At 39.6% G+C, this 17,921-nt stretch overlaps 2 protein-coding genes across 4 annotated transcripts in view; one reads left to right on the forward strand and one right to left on the reverse strand.

Annotated features, from left to right (window-relative positions):
• The window catches only part of SHC4 (SHC adaptor protein 4), a 121,100-nt gene that overhangs the window by 73,570 nt on the left and 29,609 nt on the right, over positions 1-17,921 (forward strand). For all 3 annotated transcript variants that reach the window (XM_070469316.1, XM_070469315.1, XM_070469317.1), the window contains exons 5-6: positions 8,144-8,197; positions 11,745-11,796. In XM_070469316.1, the coding sequence (XP_070325417.1) occupies positions 8,144-8,197; positions 11,745-11,796 (106 nt within the window). The remainder of the gene's footprint in view (positions 1-8,143; positions 8,198-11,744; positions 11,797-17,921) is intronic.
• Positions 451-4,592, reverse strand: EID1 (EP300 interacting inhibitor of differentiation 1). Its single transcript, XM_020891344.2, has one exon. The coding sequence runs from the start codon at positions 4,508-4,510 to the stop codon at positions 3,935-3,937; it is 576 nt and encodes a 191-aa protein (XP_020747003.2). The 5' UTR covers positions 4,511-4,592; the 3' UTR covers positions 451-3,934.

The following is a 17,921-nucleotide window of genomic DNA, read 5'->3' on the forward strand; positions in this document are numbered from 1 at the left end:
AAATCTCTTTTCCCTCCACTCCTCTTTTCCAGGCCACTGCAATTAGAGCCGGTACAATATACCCATAATCTTTCAGGCAAATAGAAGGAGGACACTGGGCATAGGTGGCTTCCACCAACAGTGGTCACAGCAGAGGTGTTCTGGGGAGTGGCTCCCATCCTTTCTACAATGCTGGTGTGGAATGAGCTGTGTTCAGCCCACTGCTAGAGTGGGGACCAAAGTTGGGATCTCACTGATACCAGGCCCAGGGGCTGATTTTTAAAAATAGTTTTGAACTATTTTGAAGACCTGGGGAGAATAGCTACGGGGGTGGGGGGGGGGGTGGAGTTGGGAGTATGTAAAAAAGATGTGCCACTCTGGATGCTTAAACTCAAGAAGCTTTATAGATCCCATTAAAAGGGCAGCTAAAATGTCCCAGGGATAAAGGCAGCAGAAAAGTGACCATCTGGATGTAGCAAGAGAAAATGATTTATTAAATTTTCTTTAAAGAAAAATATCCTTTGAAGTTCTGAGATAAATACAAATACCCCCCCCCCCAAATTCTAAGATATACTTTGGACTGAAATCAAAAACAGCTTCACATTTATAGATACATTCATACATGACAGAACACTTATGGGTCAGATGGTTCACGTTTATCTTCTGTCACTGAGAACATCAAGAATGTAACCATTTGCTCCCAGAAAATGTCTCACAGAATCTCAGAGGCAGAAAATAAGATTAAACACAGAAACACACAATGCTTACAATTTTTAAAACTTACATATTTTGAAATAGGAAAAAACATTTTGGAAAAGCAAGTTACAGGTTTTTTTTTTTAAGTCATTGTTTTAAAAATTCAAGCAACGGACTTCCTTGACATACTTTAATAAGGTTTTAAGAAGAAATGTCAGTCTCAGTAGCTACCATTCTATTTCTTTACTCATTTCTATACTCCTATCACTGACTCCTTAACAGCTATTGAAACTGAGAAGGGTAATAGATAACAAGGTAAAACAGGCAGAAAATGGAGAAATCTTTTATCTCCAGGAGAGGCAATTCAAATACGAGGCCAGGTAGGTAATGCAAACTGTCTGGGTTCATGAAAACACAATGGTGCAAACGGTGATAGATGAAAGCTGGGGAACATTGCAAACAGAATACTTCCCCTGCGTAAAGGCCAATCCCATATGACTATAGATCAAGGGCTGCCAGATCTTCCTCTACTTTTGGGGGGGGAAAAAAGATGGAAATCTGAGAGTTTTACTGATTTCTATGAATTATGAGATGTTGGTCTTTAAGAAATTAAAATTATAAGCATGAACCAAACAAAATAGATCTGTGTCCTCAAAGGGAGCCAATGTGGGACATCTGATAGAAGCAAACATTTACATAAGTATGGATAGACCTAGAAAGTGCTCCACAAATGACACTACACTCAGAAGTTTAACTTCTCTCTTCCCCATTCCTCATCTCCACCTCTCCCTACATCAGACAGGCTTAGAATTTCCCCAGAGCTCCTTTCTTTAGTTTACTTATTTATATAGATGTATATATCTTCATTTGAAGAAGGAAATGGCAACCCACTCCAGTATTCTTGCCTGGAGAATCCCAGGGACAGAGGAGCCTGGTGGGCTGTGACTTATGGGGTCACACAGACTTGGACACTGAAGCGACTTAGCAGCAGCATATATCTTCATTAAATTCTCACAATTTATAAGGTTCATTCAAGTATTCTTATTTTCAATTCAGGACCCTGAGGCAGAGATTAATCTCTTGTTACAGAGCTAGTAAGCACTGGAGCCTAGGTTCAAATTAGGTAGGCTTGGTTTCAGTCTGGGTAACTATAATGTTTAAAAATGTTACCCTTCTCTACTTTCAGTAAATATTAACAAGTATTAATGTCAGTGGTCTCTTAAGTTACTGCCTATTTTTAAGATTAACAAACCATCAAGAGTGAGTTAGAGTTTTGGTCTTTCTCTAAATGGGCCTTCAAACCTAACAGGGAGTAGTTTTCTTTCCTCTTGCTCTTGCTCCCTACTCAATTTCTAAGAAAAATAAGAGTAACACTTGTAGTTTGTAGCTATGTTTTTTTCTGAATCTATTTCCTGGCATCGTATCTGGAGATAAATGGAACTAGTCAATTCATATATATTGGTACTTTTCTTTGTCCAGAGTCCTATTAATTCACATCATACAAGCAGTTATCTATCCACAGACTTGTACTGCATCTATAAGCTGTTTGAAAATGCAAAGAAGTGAGCAATGGGAGACTAGTAGGATTAAGATGTAAGTGCCAGTGTTTAACCTCCTTTTTAGTCTTCCCCCATCTATCGCTCCTCTCCCTGCCAAGCTAGTGTCTGATTTATGATCATCCTTGTCAACCCTGTATTATACAGAAAAGAAGCCCCCTCCCTAAAAGAGAGGATGACTGCAACATAAGTAAGGCTCTGAGTTGTCCTGTTATATTGGATGTATCCTTTACTGCCATAATGCAGCAAAAACATCTGGTACCTTTTTACTAATCTTAAGACATGCTGGTATACTCTGTTTCACTGGGCACAGCCTTCTAATTATATTATTCACATAGAACTTTAGCATCTTACTAACCACTAACCCCTGTGAGATGCTTACTGATTTGGCAGGTTTTCCCAGCTTGGCAAATTCTCTTATAGGAATTTACTAAGTTTAATTTACACCAATTAATTTGTAATCTGGTATTTGAAGCTGGAGCACTTTCCCTTATAAAGTCATTAAATTTAAATCATAAAATGGTTGCAATCATACAATCAAACAATATAGCAAATAAAAAGTAGAATTAGAGAAAGTATGTATACAATTAGCCAAACAAATAAAATACAGAGAACAAGAAATCTTTATTATCTTGAATGCTGGTGCATGACCAAAAACAAGCTTAATTAGGAAACAGAGGGAAACTTCAGATACTGAGGTGGATTTCTGGGCAGATTTAAAACTTTTAAGGGTTTTTCATAGTGCCTTTTTTTAGATGTAGGGGTTTCCTTTTACTGGACAATGTTCACTTAACAGTTCTTACATTATGAAGTTCAACCAGGGTCTTTTGCCTGTAAAGTTACATGAAAAAAGAGAGCAAGTGAAACAGAAAATTCTCTAGTATATGCTGATGTTTGAAAGAGTTTGTGTTCTTTGTACCTTCACGTACAGTTTACAGTCTAAATTTGAAACTTTATTAAGGACATCTTAAGTTTTGACTTTTAAAAATGTTCAAGGCAATGAATTTTCTTGAATTAAAGATTACAGTAGCTTTAAAAATGATCAAGATACATGTACAAACAAAATCTCAGTTGTTCTCGGAAACACGTTTTAAGATATAGCACACAAGACACATACTTCTTTTGGGGCTAGATTATCTTTTGAGATACTGAAGAATACTCGGTAGATTTATTTTACACTAAAAATTTAGCCTTTGATAACCACAGCTCGGATAGATCACAAAGCTGAATCTTTAAAGTTTTCTCAATATGCTTTCAGTCCAAATAACTCAAAGACATCTTATGTCCTAAGGTGGATAAATCAGTTACTTTTTCTCATATAATTATCATCAGTAGGCTCTTGTACTGGCAGTCTGTCTTGGTCATAACTTATTCTTGCAAAGCCATTCCTTACAGTGAAACATGAAAGATTATCTTCCTCAATGCAAGGAAATTACTCTGAATAAACAACAAAGTCAAAGCCATAAGCGTCTCTGAACATTCTTGAAAACAGGTTTCAACAGTACTAAGATACTTTTCTTTAAGGATTTTCTTCCTTTTTCATAACTGTGCAGTCACTACCTTATTCTACTCTGAAAAAAAAAAAATTTGTTTTGGGGGGGGTTAGATTTTCATTGGCACAGAACTATTTGGAATGAACCCAGATGACAGTGGAATGCTGGGTCTCTCCTCAAGCAGCTTCCTCCTCTCTTAACAGCATTTAACTACTCTCTGTCAATGATCTCATCACAGCCGAGTTCTTCGGTCAGACGATTGACAACCATAAGTGAAAAAAGCTCTTCGATAAAAGCCAATTGATCAAACGGGGTCTTCTCATAATGCATCTGAAACCCGCCATCCAGAGCTGCTTCTCTGGCTCTGGAGGTTCTCAGAAACATCTTGTTGGCTTCTTCAAGGGCCGCTGATACTCTGTAGCCCGCACCACTGAGCGGCTCCTCTTCCGGATAGTCATAGTCGTCCTCCCAGTCATCGAATTCCTCGCCCTCGTCCTCGCTCTCGAAATCAGGGCCCGCGATCTGGCCTGGCTGCTCCCCAGGGCTGGGCCGGCTAGCGAGGCCTCGGGGCCCCTGTGGCTCCGCCATTGGCTGGGCAGCCTCCTCCTCCATTGGGCCTTCCTCCTCCAGTTGTGGCGGGGCCCCGGCGCGGGAGGGGTTCGGGGATAGCTCCCGGCTCCCGCCGCCTACCTCCATATGCGGAAGATCACTCTCACCAGGAATCACATCCATCTGCAGATCGTTGCTTTCCTCATAAAGCTCGGACAGCTCGTGCATTTCAGACATAGTGCAAGCGGCTCGACCTTCCCAGAAGTCTTGTTTTCCACAAGCTCGGAGCTACGCGGGCGTGCGGTTGTGCGCTTGCGCAAGCGCCGTGCGCTTGCGTGACCTCGTGCGTGTGCGCGACCCCCAAACACCGCCTCCCGCTCAGAGTGCTGCTCTGGGTTGGCCACTGGTAGTGCCCCCCATCCCCCTCTGGGGAACATTCCCAGTGCTAGGTGGTCTGCACTCTGCGCGTTTCAGACCTAGGGCTATGCATTGCTTGGCTTCCACTTTACCTAACCGTTCTGCTGCTTATGATGCTATAAACTTGAAAATACTCTATATGCCTTCTGTGAGACCCCTTACAGAAGGTGGGAAAGATTGAGGGCGAGGGGAGAAGGGGACGACAGAGGATGAGATGGTTGAATGGCATCACCGACTCAATGGACATGAGTTCGAGTAAACACCGGGGGTTGGTGATGGACAGGGAGGCCTGGCGTGCTGCAGCCCGTGGGGTCGCAAAGAGTCGGACCCGACTGAGCGACTGAACTGAACTGAAGACCTCTTAATCTTCCTCCCCTCTTGCCCCTCTCCTTTCTCGCCATCCTCTTTCTGCTGCTTCTCTTTGCTCCATCCGCAGGCAGTCGCATCTGCTCCAAGGTTTTAACTGATTTTATCTCTGCGCTAAAGACCGCTAAATCTGCACCTGAAAACCACACGGTGTTCTCAACAATACATCAGCATATTAACTCACCCATCCCTCTCTTCTGTTTTTCTCGTTTAAATGTTAAATTCACAAATAAGCATATTGTCGATGTTCTTTAAAAAATACGCAGAGAATAAATACACGGGCCCATTTTTTCCCCGCAGGAGGTGACTACACGTAATTTGGTGTGTGTTTTTTAAATCTTTTTCCGTGCATTTATATGAATCTTATAAGTCCTCATGGAGAAATCTTAATTTTTTTACATGTCTTACGTAATTGCATTCAACTTATAAAAAAGCAAAAACCCCTAAGTCTTGTAGATTTAGCTGTTAGTATACATAGACATGTTTTCATAGTATTGTTTGTATAGCTATACTGTAGTTGACCTAACTATGCGTGAAGAATATCACAAAAATTTTCCTTTTTAAAAAAAATTTTATTGTATGGGTAAATGCATATCTACATGTGCCAATACTTGTCTCTAGTAAAAACCTAGAAGTAGAAAGGTGGAATTACAGGGTATGCATATTTTAGTTTTAATAAATGTCAAATTCCTCTGAAAGTTATTGTACAAATTTAAGCATTAGGCAGTGGTGTTCAGGAATATCCACACCCCTGCTGCACATGATTTTGTTGAACTTTAACAACTTCATCAATTTAATGGTGTCTTGTTTTATTTTTTATAGCCTTGATTTTTTTTGGCAGGTTATCTTTCAATATGTTTATTGAACATTTGTATTACTTCTGAAAATTAAATGATCTTATTTTAGGTTTACTTTTTTTTTCTTATTGATGTAGGAATTTTTTAATAAACTTTATGTGAAAACTTTGTTTCACTTGTTGCAAATATATTCTCTTTGCCTGCTGTTTCTTGTTTTGGAGATCTTTTCTTATACAAAAGTTTTAAAATGAGCTTTCATGTAGTCAAATTTAAAAGTTTCTTTCCTGTATGTCTTTTTTTAAAAAAATTAGGATGGATTTGCCTACCTCAGAGAACTTAAGCATAATCTTTTATCTGTCTTTTAATGTCTGTATGGCTCTTTTGTGGTTCAAACATTTATTTATAAATATCATGAAGACAGGATTTATTTTTATATTTTTTCATATATGGAGCTGATTCAGCTGACTCCACTAATTTAATCACTTGTCCTTGTGTCTGCTGTTTGGTGCCACATTTATCATAGGCTAAAAGAGCACAAAACTGTCAGTCCTTTTTTAGTCTCTGTAGTCTGAATTTCTATAGTTTTATAATACGTCTTAATAATAAGGAAAATCTTTTCTCTTTGTTCTTTAAAAAATTGCCTTAGTTCTTCTTGCACATTTATTCTTCCAGTGTGAATTTTAGAAGTAGTTTTAAAAGTTCCCTGAATGGCACTGATGGAGTTTTTATTGGAATTGAATGAATTTATAAATTAATTTCAGGGAGAATTGATGTCTTTATAATATTATCTTCTCATCCATAAAGGTGATATATGTCTTTCTGCGTGTTCATGTGTTATTTATACTCTTCACAGAAGTTTTCCAAAAAGTTTTATGTGATTCTTATTAGGTTCTCTTGTAAAATATACCTCTCCCCTCTTCCCCATACAGTGTCAGATTGGCTGTTCCTGGTGTACAGGAATGATGTTGATCTCTGTGTATTGATTCTGTTTTTAGTAATCATTTTAAACTGAAATAGAAATTAAGAAACAAATATAGAATAGTGCACAAATTGTAAGTGTATAGCTTGATTATCACAAAATGAACTTGTTTGTGTTAACTACTACCCAGATCAAGGAACATCATTTGCAGGATCCCAGAAAACCACTTGTTTTCCTTTGCCCCCAAAGTCACTACTATTGTGACTTCAAACAGAATGAAATAATTTTGCCTGGTTTTGAACTTGATATAAATTCAGCTATGCAGTATACAGTCTTTGTGTCTGGCTTCTTCTGCCCAAGAAATATGTTATTGCTGTATAGTAGTCCCATGTTTAAATATCACAGTGATCATCATTGGGATTGTTTCCAGTTTGGGGCTATTATGAGCAAGGCAGTGATTATCTTTCTTGAAATCTTTTGGTATATGTATTTATACAGTTCTTTTGGATGTACATCTAAGAGTAGAACTGTTAGATTCTGTTACACAAATTTGAAAGCAGGATTAGTCAATTAGTACATAGTTGATTTAATGAATCTTTAAAAGAGTATGACAAATAGGTCTCTGCAAATTGGTCATTACACTGTGGTTTCCAAATAAGGAAGCCTAGAATCTCAAGTAAAAGAGACAGTCTTAGCTAACTTATTTGGTTTACTTGGATAGTCTTACTTCATATTGAAACTCTTAATGTTAGCACCTTAGTAAGAATGGTGGCAAATGACTGAAACTCAAGTCAGAGTAACTTATATAAAAATAAATAACTAAACTAGAAAAAATACATTAAAAAAAAATAAAGGGAGGGGGGAAATGTATTGGTTGAAGTCATGAAACAAATGTTACCCCCTTCCTTTTTACTGTTTTTGACTCTCAGCTTTGATTTTTCTCCAGAGAAAAATAATTTTCTAGCAGACTTTTCCCTCATGACAGCAAAAGATGACTCCTAGAAGCTTTGGGCTTATACTAAGATATTAAATGACTGGGAGAGATGCATTTTCTCCTATTGTTCTCCTCATTTCCTCCTCAGAGATGCTGATTGTCTTTGCTGTGTCTAGGTGGATGGTGTTTTCTGATTGGCTAGACCTGGATCATTTGTCTAGCTGCAAGGGGAGGGGGCAGTAAGATGCGGTAAGATCAAACCCACAAGAACCTCCTGATCTAAATAAGATTATTATAGAACTTGGATGGAGTGGTTTCCAAAGGGATGTTGAGCAGGCAAAATCAAAACAAACAAATGTATGTACATTACTGTTAGATGGTATATAACTAGGTATAATTGTTTGTAGCATCATATGTTTTTAATTTGTGTTTTGCAGATTATTGCAAATCATCATATGCAGTCTATTTCTTTTGCTTCTGGAGGAGATCCGGTAAGTATGAATTCATTAAAGTTCTTTTTTTTTAATAAGAGTTAAAAAAATTTCTATGTAAAGCATGTTAACCACTACCTGTCTTTTCCAAATATCTTATTACAGTTCGTGAATAGCCATATGTAGCAGGCAGCGAAAAATTTGGGTTCTGGCAAAATATTTCCTGTCACTGATTTTGTAAATACTTAGATTAATGGACAAACTAATGATACTCCATTGTGTTACTAGCCATGGAGTTATCATCTGAGAAGCTTCTTGTAGATAACATCAAATTCATAAAAAAAAGTATATTGTACGTCTGTTGATGGTCCTCCCTCAGAATTCTTTTCAACATAGAGTGCCAGGCAGATCCTTCTAATCAGTTGGATTTGGCACATGAGGGGAAGCCTATTTGCCATTCTGGCCAGCGGCCAAGGCAACTAAGTCTAATCCGAAATGAGCAACTAGGTTTTCAGAAACTCATTCAGGGAATGTTGAGCTGGGGAGAGAAAACCTATTGTTCCAACTAAGAGGCCACGTGATGCTCAATTCTCATGAATTGTGCAGGTCTGAGTTGGTGCACTCCCTCCAAGCGTTCTCTGCAGAGTAGGGGGTCATTCCCAGACCACCAACTACATCATTTCTAGATCAGAGCAAAAGGAGATGGGCGTTGAAGTGAGGAAGCCTGTGACTGACCAAGAAACGCATCTGTTTAAACCAAGGGAGCAAGAGAAAGATTTTGCTCCTCTGTGACATTATGACATTTTTTTTGTACCTACAAATGTGCAGGGATTTTACCTGATCTTACACCCAGTCAAAAATCTGCATATAACTATCCCCAGCTCCTCTCTATCCACCCTCCATCTAACCTGATCTGATCTCAGCAGCGACACCAAGGGCTATGTTTGGTAGCAGCGGCGTCAGCTTCCAGCCTGATAAGGCCAGCACTGTCACTCCTCTTCCTAACCCTCTATAACTTGACCATCCATGAAGGAACTTGAACACTTTTGTAAAGCAATGTAAAGTAATGAGTTCTGTAAGAGCTGTGGGAAAAATAATTGTTGCTATTTGCCTTAAATTTCCCTTTTCAAGTTTCAAGAGTCGCTGTCATTTTAAAATTGGTATGAAAATCCTCAGTTACCCTAGACATGCCCTGCATGGCGTCCATCATAGTTCTCCAGAATCCTACTTCTTTTTAGACTGTCTTTATGTGCCTTTATTTCTTTAAACCAGCCGAAGCACTGCTGCTACCAAAGATAGTAAAGAATTTGTAGCTACTGTGGAAAAGTTTGTACCTACTGAATTGAGTGGCAGAGTGCCAAAGATAGTAAAGAATTTGTAGCTACCGTGGAAAAGTTTGTACCTACTGAATTGAGTGGCACCTCTACAGGTTTTCTACAGGTGGAGAGAAAATTTGCTTATTTTACACAGAAAACTGGGGTGACCAGCGCCTTGGCATTAGAGGTTCCCCCAACTGAAGTTTTACCCTCAGGTCAGGAAGGCAATATGGTGGAGTGCCAGGCTCTGGAGTCAAGTAGACTTGAGTCAACTTACAGTCTAAGTTTCAGGGTCCTCTTCTGTAAAATGGGAAATGATCCCCCCTTGCCTCAAACTGTTGTGAGAATTAAGTGAAATGGTGTATGTAAACTGCTAGCATAGTGCCTGGCACAGAGTGATAAGAGATAACTGCCACCAATATTGCTAATACATGTCTATATTTTCTTAGGACACTGTGTGAGATAATTTACAGCTTCATGGCTAATTGAGTCCAGGGGTTTGGAAGCTAAAAGTCTCCATGACCTAATGTGGTACCTTCTTCCTACCAGATTCCCTCCAAAGTTTCAAAAATACTGGGTGTTCCTTCTCACCTCTTGACCTTGCTCACCCTCACCTTTACTCCCTTCTCAAAAACAATTTACTTGTCTCCCTTCAGTCGGCCCTGAAGACAGTTCTTGGTAATGCTTTTGTATCTGTATATACTTTCTCCATCTCAAGAATGCATTATGAGTATGAGAAAATTAAATATACTTCTTATATTTCCTCCCATTGTTTGTGCTTTTAACATTCTTTAAATTCTCCCAAATATTTACAATGGAATTTTAAGAGATTCTTTTGAACATGAGGAAACTGAGGCCTGGAAATATAAGAAGTGTATTTAATTTTCTCATGCTCACAGTGCATTCTTGAGACCTCTTTCCCATCAACTAAGACAGCAGACAGCATTGCGCACATCATACCACCTCTTCAACTTTAAAATGGGCAGCCAAGCCCCCACAGTTGTGTCTTTGCTTCTAAATTATATAATATAAAGCTCATTGGTACAACCTTATTTTTAGATAAAATATTTCAAATCTTTTGTCTTTTTGTATAAGAGAGATTTACTTAGGTATGTGTTATTTTTTAAAATAACTGAAGGCAAGTTATACTGACCCTGAGATCTATTTCCTGTATGATTCATTGTGGGTTATTAAGTGATTGTCCTTGAGGGTATTAAAAACATGGACTTTTATTTCCTGCCGGTTGATTTCATCTTCCCTCCAGAGAGTCATACTTCTAATCTGCAAATGGTATTGTGTGTATTTTTTTCTGAGAACTGAGATAACAAAAAACATCTTTAATTATTAAAATCTTATCATTCATCAGCATACTGTTTTCAATAAAAGTCAAAATTACCAAGTAGCTTTTTGTTTATTTTTACAAAGCCAGCAACACATCTCTCTCTTTTAAACATAAGTTGAAATGGCGCTGTTATATCTTCTTTTATAGTGTCTTCTTTTAAAGTGTCTTTATTTTTATACAGTTATTAAAGGTAAATTTCATTTATAGTTATTATAAAATATTGGCTATATTCCCTGTGTTATATAATACATCCTCAAGCCTATTTAAACCCAATAGTTTGTACCTCCTCTCCCCCTCCCCTATATTGTCTCCTGCTCTGGTTACCACTAGTTTGGAGTGCATATTTTGGAATTCCATAGGATTTTCGTGGGTTCTCTATTTCAAAAATGATCTCTTCTTTCTATATATTGATCAAATAAATGCCCTTTATTTTTGTTATATTATTCCTTAAGTTGCACTGCATAAAAGCAAGCTAACCACCACAAAACCATGTCTCTGTAATCAGCTTTTTTTCTGATCTACATGGTATCTGTTTGGACAACTGGGAAATCATGGTTCACATCCTAGTTTATGACATAAACTTCGTGATTACATAACCCCTGGTATTTCAACTTTAACACAGGAGAGTAATAGTCCCTAACCATTTTAAAAGAATATTTGTCCTAACACAGTCCCTACCTACATTCTCTTTTATTCTTAATGATATTGTCTGCCTCTAAATTTTTAATCTTCAGATTATCTCCCCAAGGGGCAGAGAATGTAGACTCTACAATTGTTGAGTATATATTATGTATTTGTTTATGTTTCCTCCTAGGATGCTTTCCTTTGCTCTTTAAACAGAAACCTTAGTATCAGTCTTTGCCTGAATATCATACCCTAAATGTACTCTTTTATCTTTTACCAGTACAATCCGTTCATTTTAAATGCAATCATTTTCCCTTTTTTATAGGATACTACAGACTATGTTGCCTACGTAGCTAAAGATCCAGTTAATCAACGAGGTATGGAAAGCAACTTATAGATTTTCTTAAGAGTTGGTATATACCAACTTTTGAAAGTAACAAGCAATTATTTTCAATATGTAAAGTGATGAGTATCACTAGAGTGTATTGGGGGTCTAGAAATATTATGTAAATATGTGTTTGAAATAAATAGCCCGGCCAGCAGAGCAAAGGAGAAAAAATTATAGGTGGGATTTAAATCCCTTCAACCAAAAGTCTTGTCACCTATTTGCATAAATGAAAGGGAAGCTGTTTCAGTAAGGATAGATGGGCTGGCTGCCACATCCCCAGTGGACAAATGAATTGCACACAAGACCCAAATCAGTGAGCTCATGGGCCTGTAGTTGCCTTGACAAGTGTGTGCACGTGTGTGTTTATAGGTGTTAAGCCTGTGCCCTTGCTGTTCAAGAGCCTGGCATGCCACTCTGAGTGTCTGGTCTTTTCTCATCTTTTAGATCTCAGTTTTAATGTCTCTTCTTCAAAAAGACCTTCTTTGACTGATAGCATCTACCGTCTCCAGTAGTATATGCCACTCTGCTGGGTTGTAATACTTCGTTTCTCTTCTATTGACACTTATCCTACATTTTTATCATTTTAGTTACTCACTTGTTTATGTGTTTAGTGTCTGTCCTTTCTACTAAAAGCTACTGGAGGGCAGGAACTTGTTTCTCTTACTGTTGTTTCCCAAGCACTCATCACAATGCCTTGCACGTGGTGATGATCAGTAACTATTTTTGTTGAATAACAGAGTGAATGGAAAGGTGAGTTGATGAGTTGTCTCATCCCAGGAGTTAGTAAGATTACCTAAGAAACAAGGGCCTGAAGTTAGGCCATTGGGCCTCTGTAGACAGACATGCTGAGTGTTACTTCTCATCCCTGACTCTGGGATATTCAGACTCATTTTAGGGGAAAGTGTTAGGTTGCCTCCCCTCCTTAACTAGAGCCTATTAGTTGAGCAGTACCCTTTGTCACCTCAGGGTGGAGTTTGCTGCCAAACATTCATTAAGTCTGTATGGAGTGGAATTTGGAGATTCAAAGAGCTATAAAAACATGAGGCAAAAATGCACGTGGTGTACTGGCGAGCAGGGCTTCCTTGGTGGCTCAGTGGTAAAGAATCTGCCTGCCAAAGCAAGAAATGCAGGTTCAATCCCTGGGAAGATGCCTTGGAGAAGGAAATGGCAATCTACTCCCAATACTTCAGTATTCTTGCCTGGGAAATCCCATGGATAGTGGTTGGCAGGCTACAGTCCATGGAGTCACAAAAGAGTTGGACATGACTTAACAACTAAACGACAACAACAAATACTGGGGAGCAGGTGAATACACACTTAATAGGGTGCAGATTGTGTATGAAGGGGGGAAAAGTCAGAAAAGGACATCTAGAGGGCAGATAGGAGAGAGCTAATAAGTAGAGACAATCTTATGAGTAGCATGGGTGGAGAAAGCAGTTTACAAAGCAGAGATTTAGGAAGGTTCATTTGGCAGCAGGCTGCAGTGCATGGATTCAGGGAGGGGGCAGGTCCATTTGGAAACTATCATGATTGTCAAAAATGAAACTGAGGACCACCTGCTGGCACAGTACCCAGCACAGAGTAGATGCTCAGTAAATGTGGCCCAAGAGAGCATGGCTCAATGAAATCGAAAGAAGAACGGGTTATAAATACTGTGCAATACTCCTTTAAAATAGACTCTAAACTACATAATAAAGAATGGATATTACTCAAAGAGTAAATGGGAGAGACAGGAACTAGTGAAGGAAGGGGAGTAGGAATGGAACACAACAAAGGATACCGAAGAGCAACCTCTTTTAATCAAGCCTGAGCTTCCCTAAAGTTGTTGTTGTTCAGTCACTAAGTTGTGTCCGATTCTTTGTGACCCCATGGATTTAGCTCACTAGGCTCCTCTGTCCATGGGATTTCCCAGGCAAGAATACTGGAGTGGGTTGTCATTCCTTTCGCCAGGGGATCTTCCCAACCCAGGGATTGAACCTGTGTCTCCTGCATTGGCAGGCAGATTCTTTACCACTAAAGCCCTCCCTAAAGAATGGAAGTGGGCTATTTTGGGGAAGGTCTCTGAACAACAAATCCCTTTCTTTCAACCTGAAAAGGACAGGGTGGAGGGAAGAACAAATAGATCAGGAACTCTAGATATTTAGTAACTTTGCCATCAGTCACTGAATATCTCAGGTACGTCCTTGCTTTTCAGCAGAAGGGGTTCAAAGATTATGCTTGTTACGGAGGGTAATGGCCTAGGATCCACATGCCTGCCGATCTCCTCACATGCTTAAGTGAAATAAAGCAGAGAGAATGCAATGCAAGTCATTTACTTTGAAGTCTGGTGCCTGAGTAGTTCATCAGAGCCGAGCTGCTAGAAGGAATTCAGGGGGATCCTGGCTCGAGGATTCTGCAAAGGCTTTTATGAGAACTGTTGACTGAGCTCATGGATGGATTTCAGAGTAAGAAGAGAGTGGACTCAGGAACTCTTCATATAGAGGTTTCAGTGTTTTCTTTCTTTAGTCCCAGCCCAGGTATAAGAAATAAGAAAGATGCTGGAGTCAGCCAGGCTGGACAGGAATCATAATTCTTCCCCCATCACACTGTAGTCCTCAGCCAAGTTGTTTCACATCCTAAACTTCAGTTTCTTTCTTTCTTTTTTATGTTAAAAAATTATTTTTAATTGGGGAAAATAGCTTTACAATGTTGTGTTGGTTTGTGCTGTGCAACAGCACATCAGCCTGTAATTATACGTACATTACCTCCCTCTTCAACCTTCCTCCCCTCCCCTCATCCCACCCCTCCTAGGTAGTAATAACATCTACTTGCTAATGTTGTTGAGAGGAGTAACAGATAATACTGAGAAAGCACCATTTCCTTTCCTGTCTTCTCATCTTTCTGTCTTCTTAGGGAAATGGGTCTGTCTGGTAGCTAGATGACTTAGAAACATAATGTGATTTTCTTGGGCAAAAAAGTTAGTATCTCCTCATCACGTTCTGCTCCTTTTCTTGTCCCCTGGCCCCTTCTCTCATGTACCTTCTCTGCGAGAAGCCGTTCTGTTCACAGCATACCCACTGTTTGCACACACCTCAAGTGTTCCATGGCTGAAAGGGAAGAAACAGACTGTCGAGGCTTAGAAGGCCAGCCAAAAGGTTACTGGGGGCTGGTGAAGATTTTGAGCTTTATAAAGAATTATTCTGGTTTCCACCATTCTACTAAAATTATAAAATGATAACTCTTCTGGCCTTTCCTTCTGTAAAGGTGATATTGAGGGCAGGAAGGTGGTCTGGAATTGTGGAGTTCAGTTTGGAGGACATCTCACTGGTCCTGGGCAGGGCTGATGATGCTCTAAACTACCTGGTCAGGAGAAGGGACAGTCTGGACAAAATTATGAAGTAATAGTTGTTGGGAGCTATTTAGATAAGAGCATTGATAAAGAAATAGAAATCAGGTGGTCTCGAGGACTTAATGAGATATTGTATTCAATGCAAGTATCTCAATGCCTGGCTCATTATAAGTATGCAATAAATGATAGCCATTATTATTATTATTGTCCTGAGTGATTTGAAGTGGCTTGCCAGTAAAAAAACAGGCATTTTTACAAATAGGAAAAACAATCCAATAGAGAAAGAAGAACAAAAAAAAGTTATCATTTATTTTGTGCTCATCACATGCTAGGCATTGTCAGGAATACTTTCTGCATGGTCTCCTTTCATCCTCACAACAGTCCTATGAAGTAGATATTAATGTCACTGCTTTTTTAAAGAAACAAGCTCTAGGATTGAAAAGGTAGTTTTACCAAACTCACTCGGCCAGTAAGCACCTGGACCAACTTCAGGTCTGGAGCACACACAAAAGAAGCATAAAAGAAAAGCAAAAAACTTACTAGCAATCAAAGAAACACAAATTATAAATAGATACCATATTTGTCTTTTATAAAAAGGTAAAATGTGATTTGGAGTTGTAGTATCTCCTGAACACTTCTGGTAGGAGTGTAGATCCAACTGTTTCAAAGCATACTGAAAATTTGCATCAAAACTTTAAAAAGTGTAAACACTTATTAAAAAGAGCTTTCCTTATTTCTGGCTGTGCTGGGTCTTTGTTGCTGCGTGCAGGCTTTTCTCTGGTTGCCTCGAGCTGGGGCTCCTCTTCGTTGGGGTGTGCAGGCTACTCCTTGTGGAGGCGCCTCTTGTTGCAGAGCGTGGGCTCCAGCATGCTCGGACTTCAGTATTTGCAGCGTGTGCGCTCAGTGGTGGCGGCTCCCTGGCTCTCGAGTCCAGGCTCAACAGTTGTGGTGCACACGCTTAGTTGCTCCGCAGCATGTGGGATCTTTCCGGATCAGGAAAAAACCAGTGTCTCCTGCGTTGGCAGGCAGGTTCTTTACTACTGAGCCGTCAGTGAAGCCTGTGTAAACAGTTTTGAATCAGCAATTTCACTTCTAAGGAAATGAGACATGTACAAAGATTAAGCAATAAAGCACTGGTGGCTCAGCAGGAAAGAATCCGCCTTCCGTGCGGGAGATGCAGGAGACGTGGGTTCAATCTCTGGGTCCAGAAGATCCCCTGGAAGAGGGCATAGTACCCCTCCAGTATTCTTGCCTGTAGAATCCCATGGACAGAGGAGTCTGGCGGGCTGCAGTCCATAGGGGCGCAAAGAGTCTGATACGACTGAGCACACGTGAGCACGTCACGTAAGAAAAGGAAAATTCAGTATTTATAAATAGCAAATTATTTAAATGAATCCATAGGCTGTTCTATCATGCAGCAATTAATATTATTAAGTACAGAAAGCAGATTATGAACCAATGTGATTGGTATGATTCCAGGTAATTTTTTGAAAAAAAATTTATAAAGACATATGTCAAAATGTTAATAGTATGCAGATATTCCTGGTTAGTGAGACTTATGTAATTTCTTTTCCTTGGTGTCTGTTTTCTAAAACTCCCTATAATGAATGTTTATTGCATTTGTAAAAGAAAAAGAATGTTCTAAATCCTTGATTTTAAAAAAAAAAGTGAAACCAGAAAGACATTATAAAATTACCTAGTGAATTTGGCTCTTCCCGGGGCAAATGTTCAGTTGAGAGGCGAAACCTGGAGGTTTGTAGGGGCTGGGGAGAGGTTTCAGGTTTGGAGAAGCTGCAGCTTCTTAGCCCTGAAAGTGAGCAAGATATCTGAAAGTAGAACCCAGAAAGAAGAGGGCTGAGGTCTCAGGGAATGGGAGAAAACCCAGAGATCAGTATCGACTAAGATGGAGGAAGAACACATTTCTCTAGGAGAAGATACCCGGGAATGTCTCAGACTGAAAAGGAGTTCAGGGGAGTGGAGGTGGAAAATGCCATTCAGTCCAGCGACTGACAGGCTGCTGGTCACTGTGGGAACCACCGTGTCAGTGGACGGGTCACGGCAGGAGTCAGACCTCAGGGATGAGGAGAGCCTGGCTGACAGGCAGAGGAGCCCGGGCTTCATGCTAATTATCCTGAATGTTCCCACAGTCTCCCCTCTGTTTGATTCACTTTTAGAATTAGTGCCTTCAACTCAGGGAAGCTACCACTTTTTCCATCTTGGTTCGGACTCGTTAGTGAACTCCTTCTTTTATAAAAGGCCTCTTCTGTGGAAAAGGTGAGCCCCCCAGTAAGAGTGTTTTGAGTTTACCTAGCGACCAATACAGCTTACCCCTGTAATTGCTATAAATGAAGAATCGCTTCACTTCTTACTCCAAATGTGTGCAGTGCAGGACAGCTTGAATATTTTCTCTGAATCTAGTCTGTGAAGAGGTCCCGGTTTACCTGGATATAGGCATGTCGTGGTCCTCTCTATAAAGAAAGCAAAAAACAAAACAAAACAAAAAGAACCCTGTAAAACCAACTTAAATTAACCCAGTTATGCTATTTATGTTTATGGCTGTAAAATATATGTGCTGCTGTCCTGGTGACATTGATAAACTGTGGTCTGACAGCCGGCTAGTTGCGTCAGACCGATTTCTTCCTAAGGGCTGGTAGACGCTATGCTTCAGTCCCACAGCGCCATCTGGTGGGTGATCTGAGAAGCTGCACTTTTGAATTTCTAGTTTTCCCATAAAAACCAAAAACCAAAAGCAAATGAACAACAAAAGCAAAACTGGTCTCTTTAAG

The sequence above is a fragment of the Odocoileus virginianus genome, chromosome 6, assembly GCF_023699985.2.
Source record: "Odocoileus virginianus isolate 20LAN1187 ecotype Illinois chromosome 6, Ovbor_1.2, whole genome shotgun sequence".
Taxonomy (NCBI): domain Eukaryota; kingdom Metazoa; phylum Chordata; class Mammalia; order Artiodactyla; family Cervidae; genus Odocoileus; species Odocoileus virginianus.

Excerpts from the sequence above, each read along its gene's own strand:
- EID1 (XM_020891344.2), bottom strand. The coding sequence starts at position 4,510 with ATGTCTGAAATGCACGAGCTGTCCGAGCTTTATGAGGAAAGCAACGAT.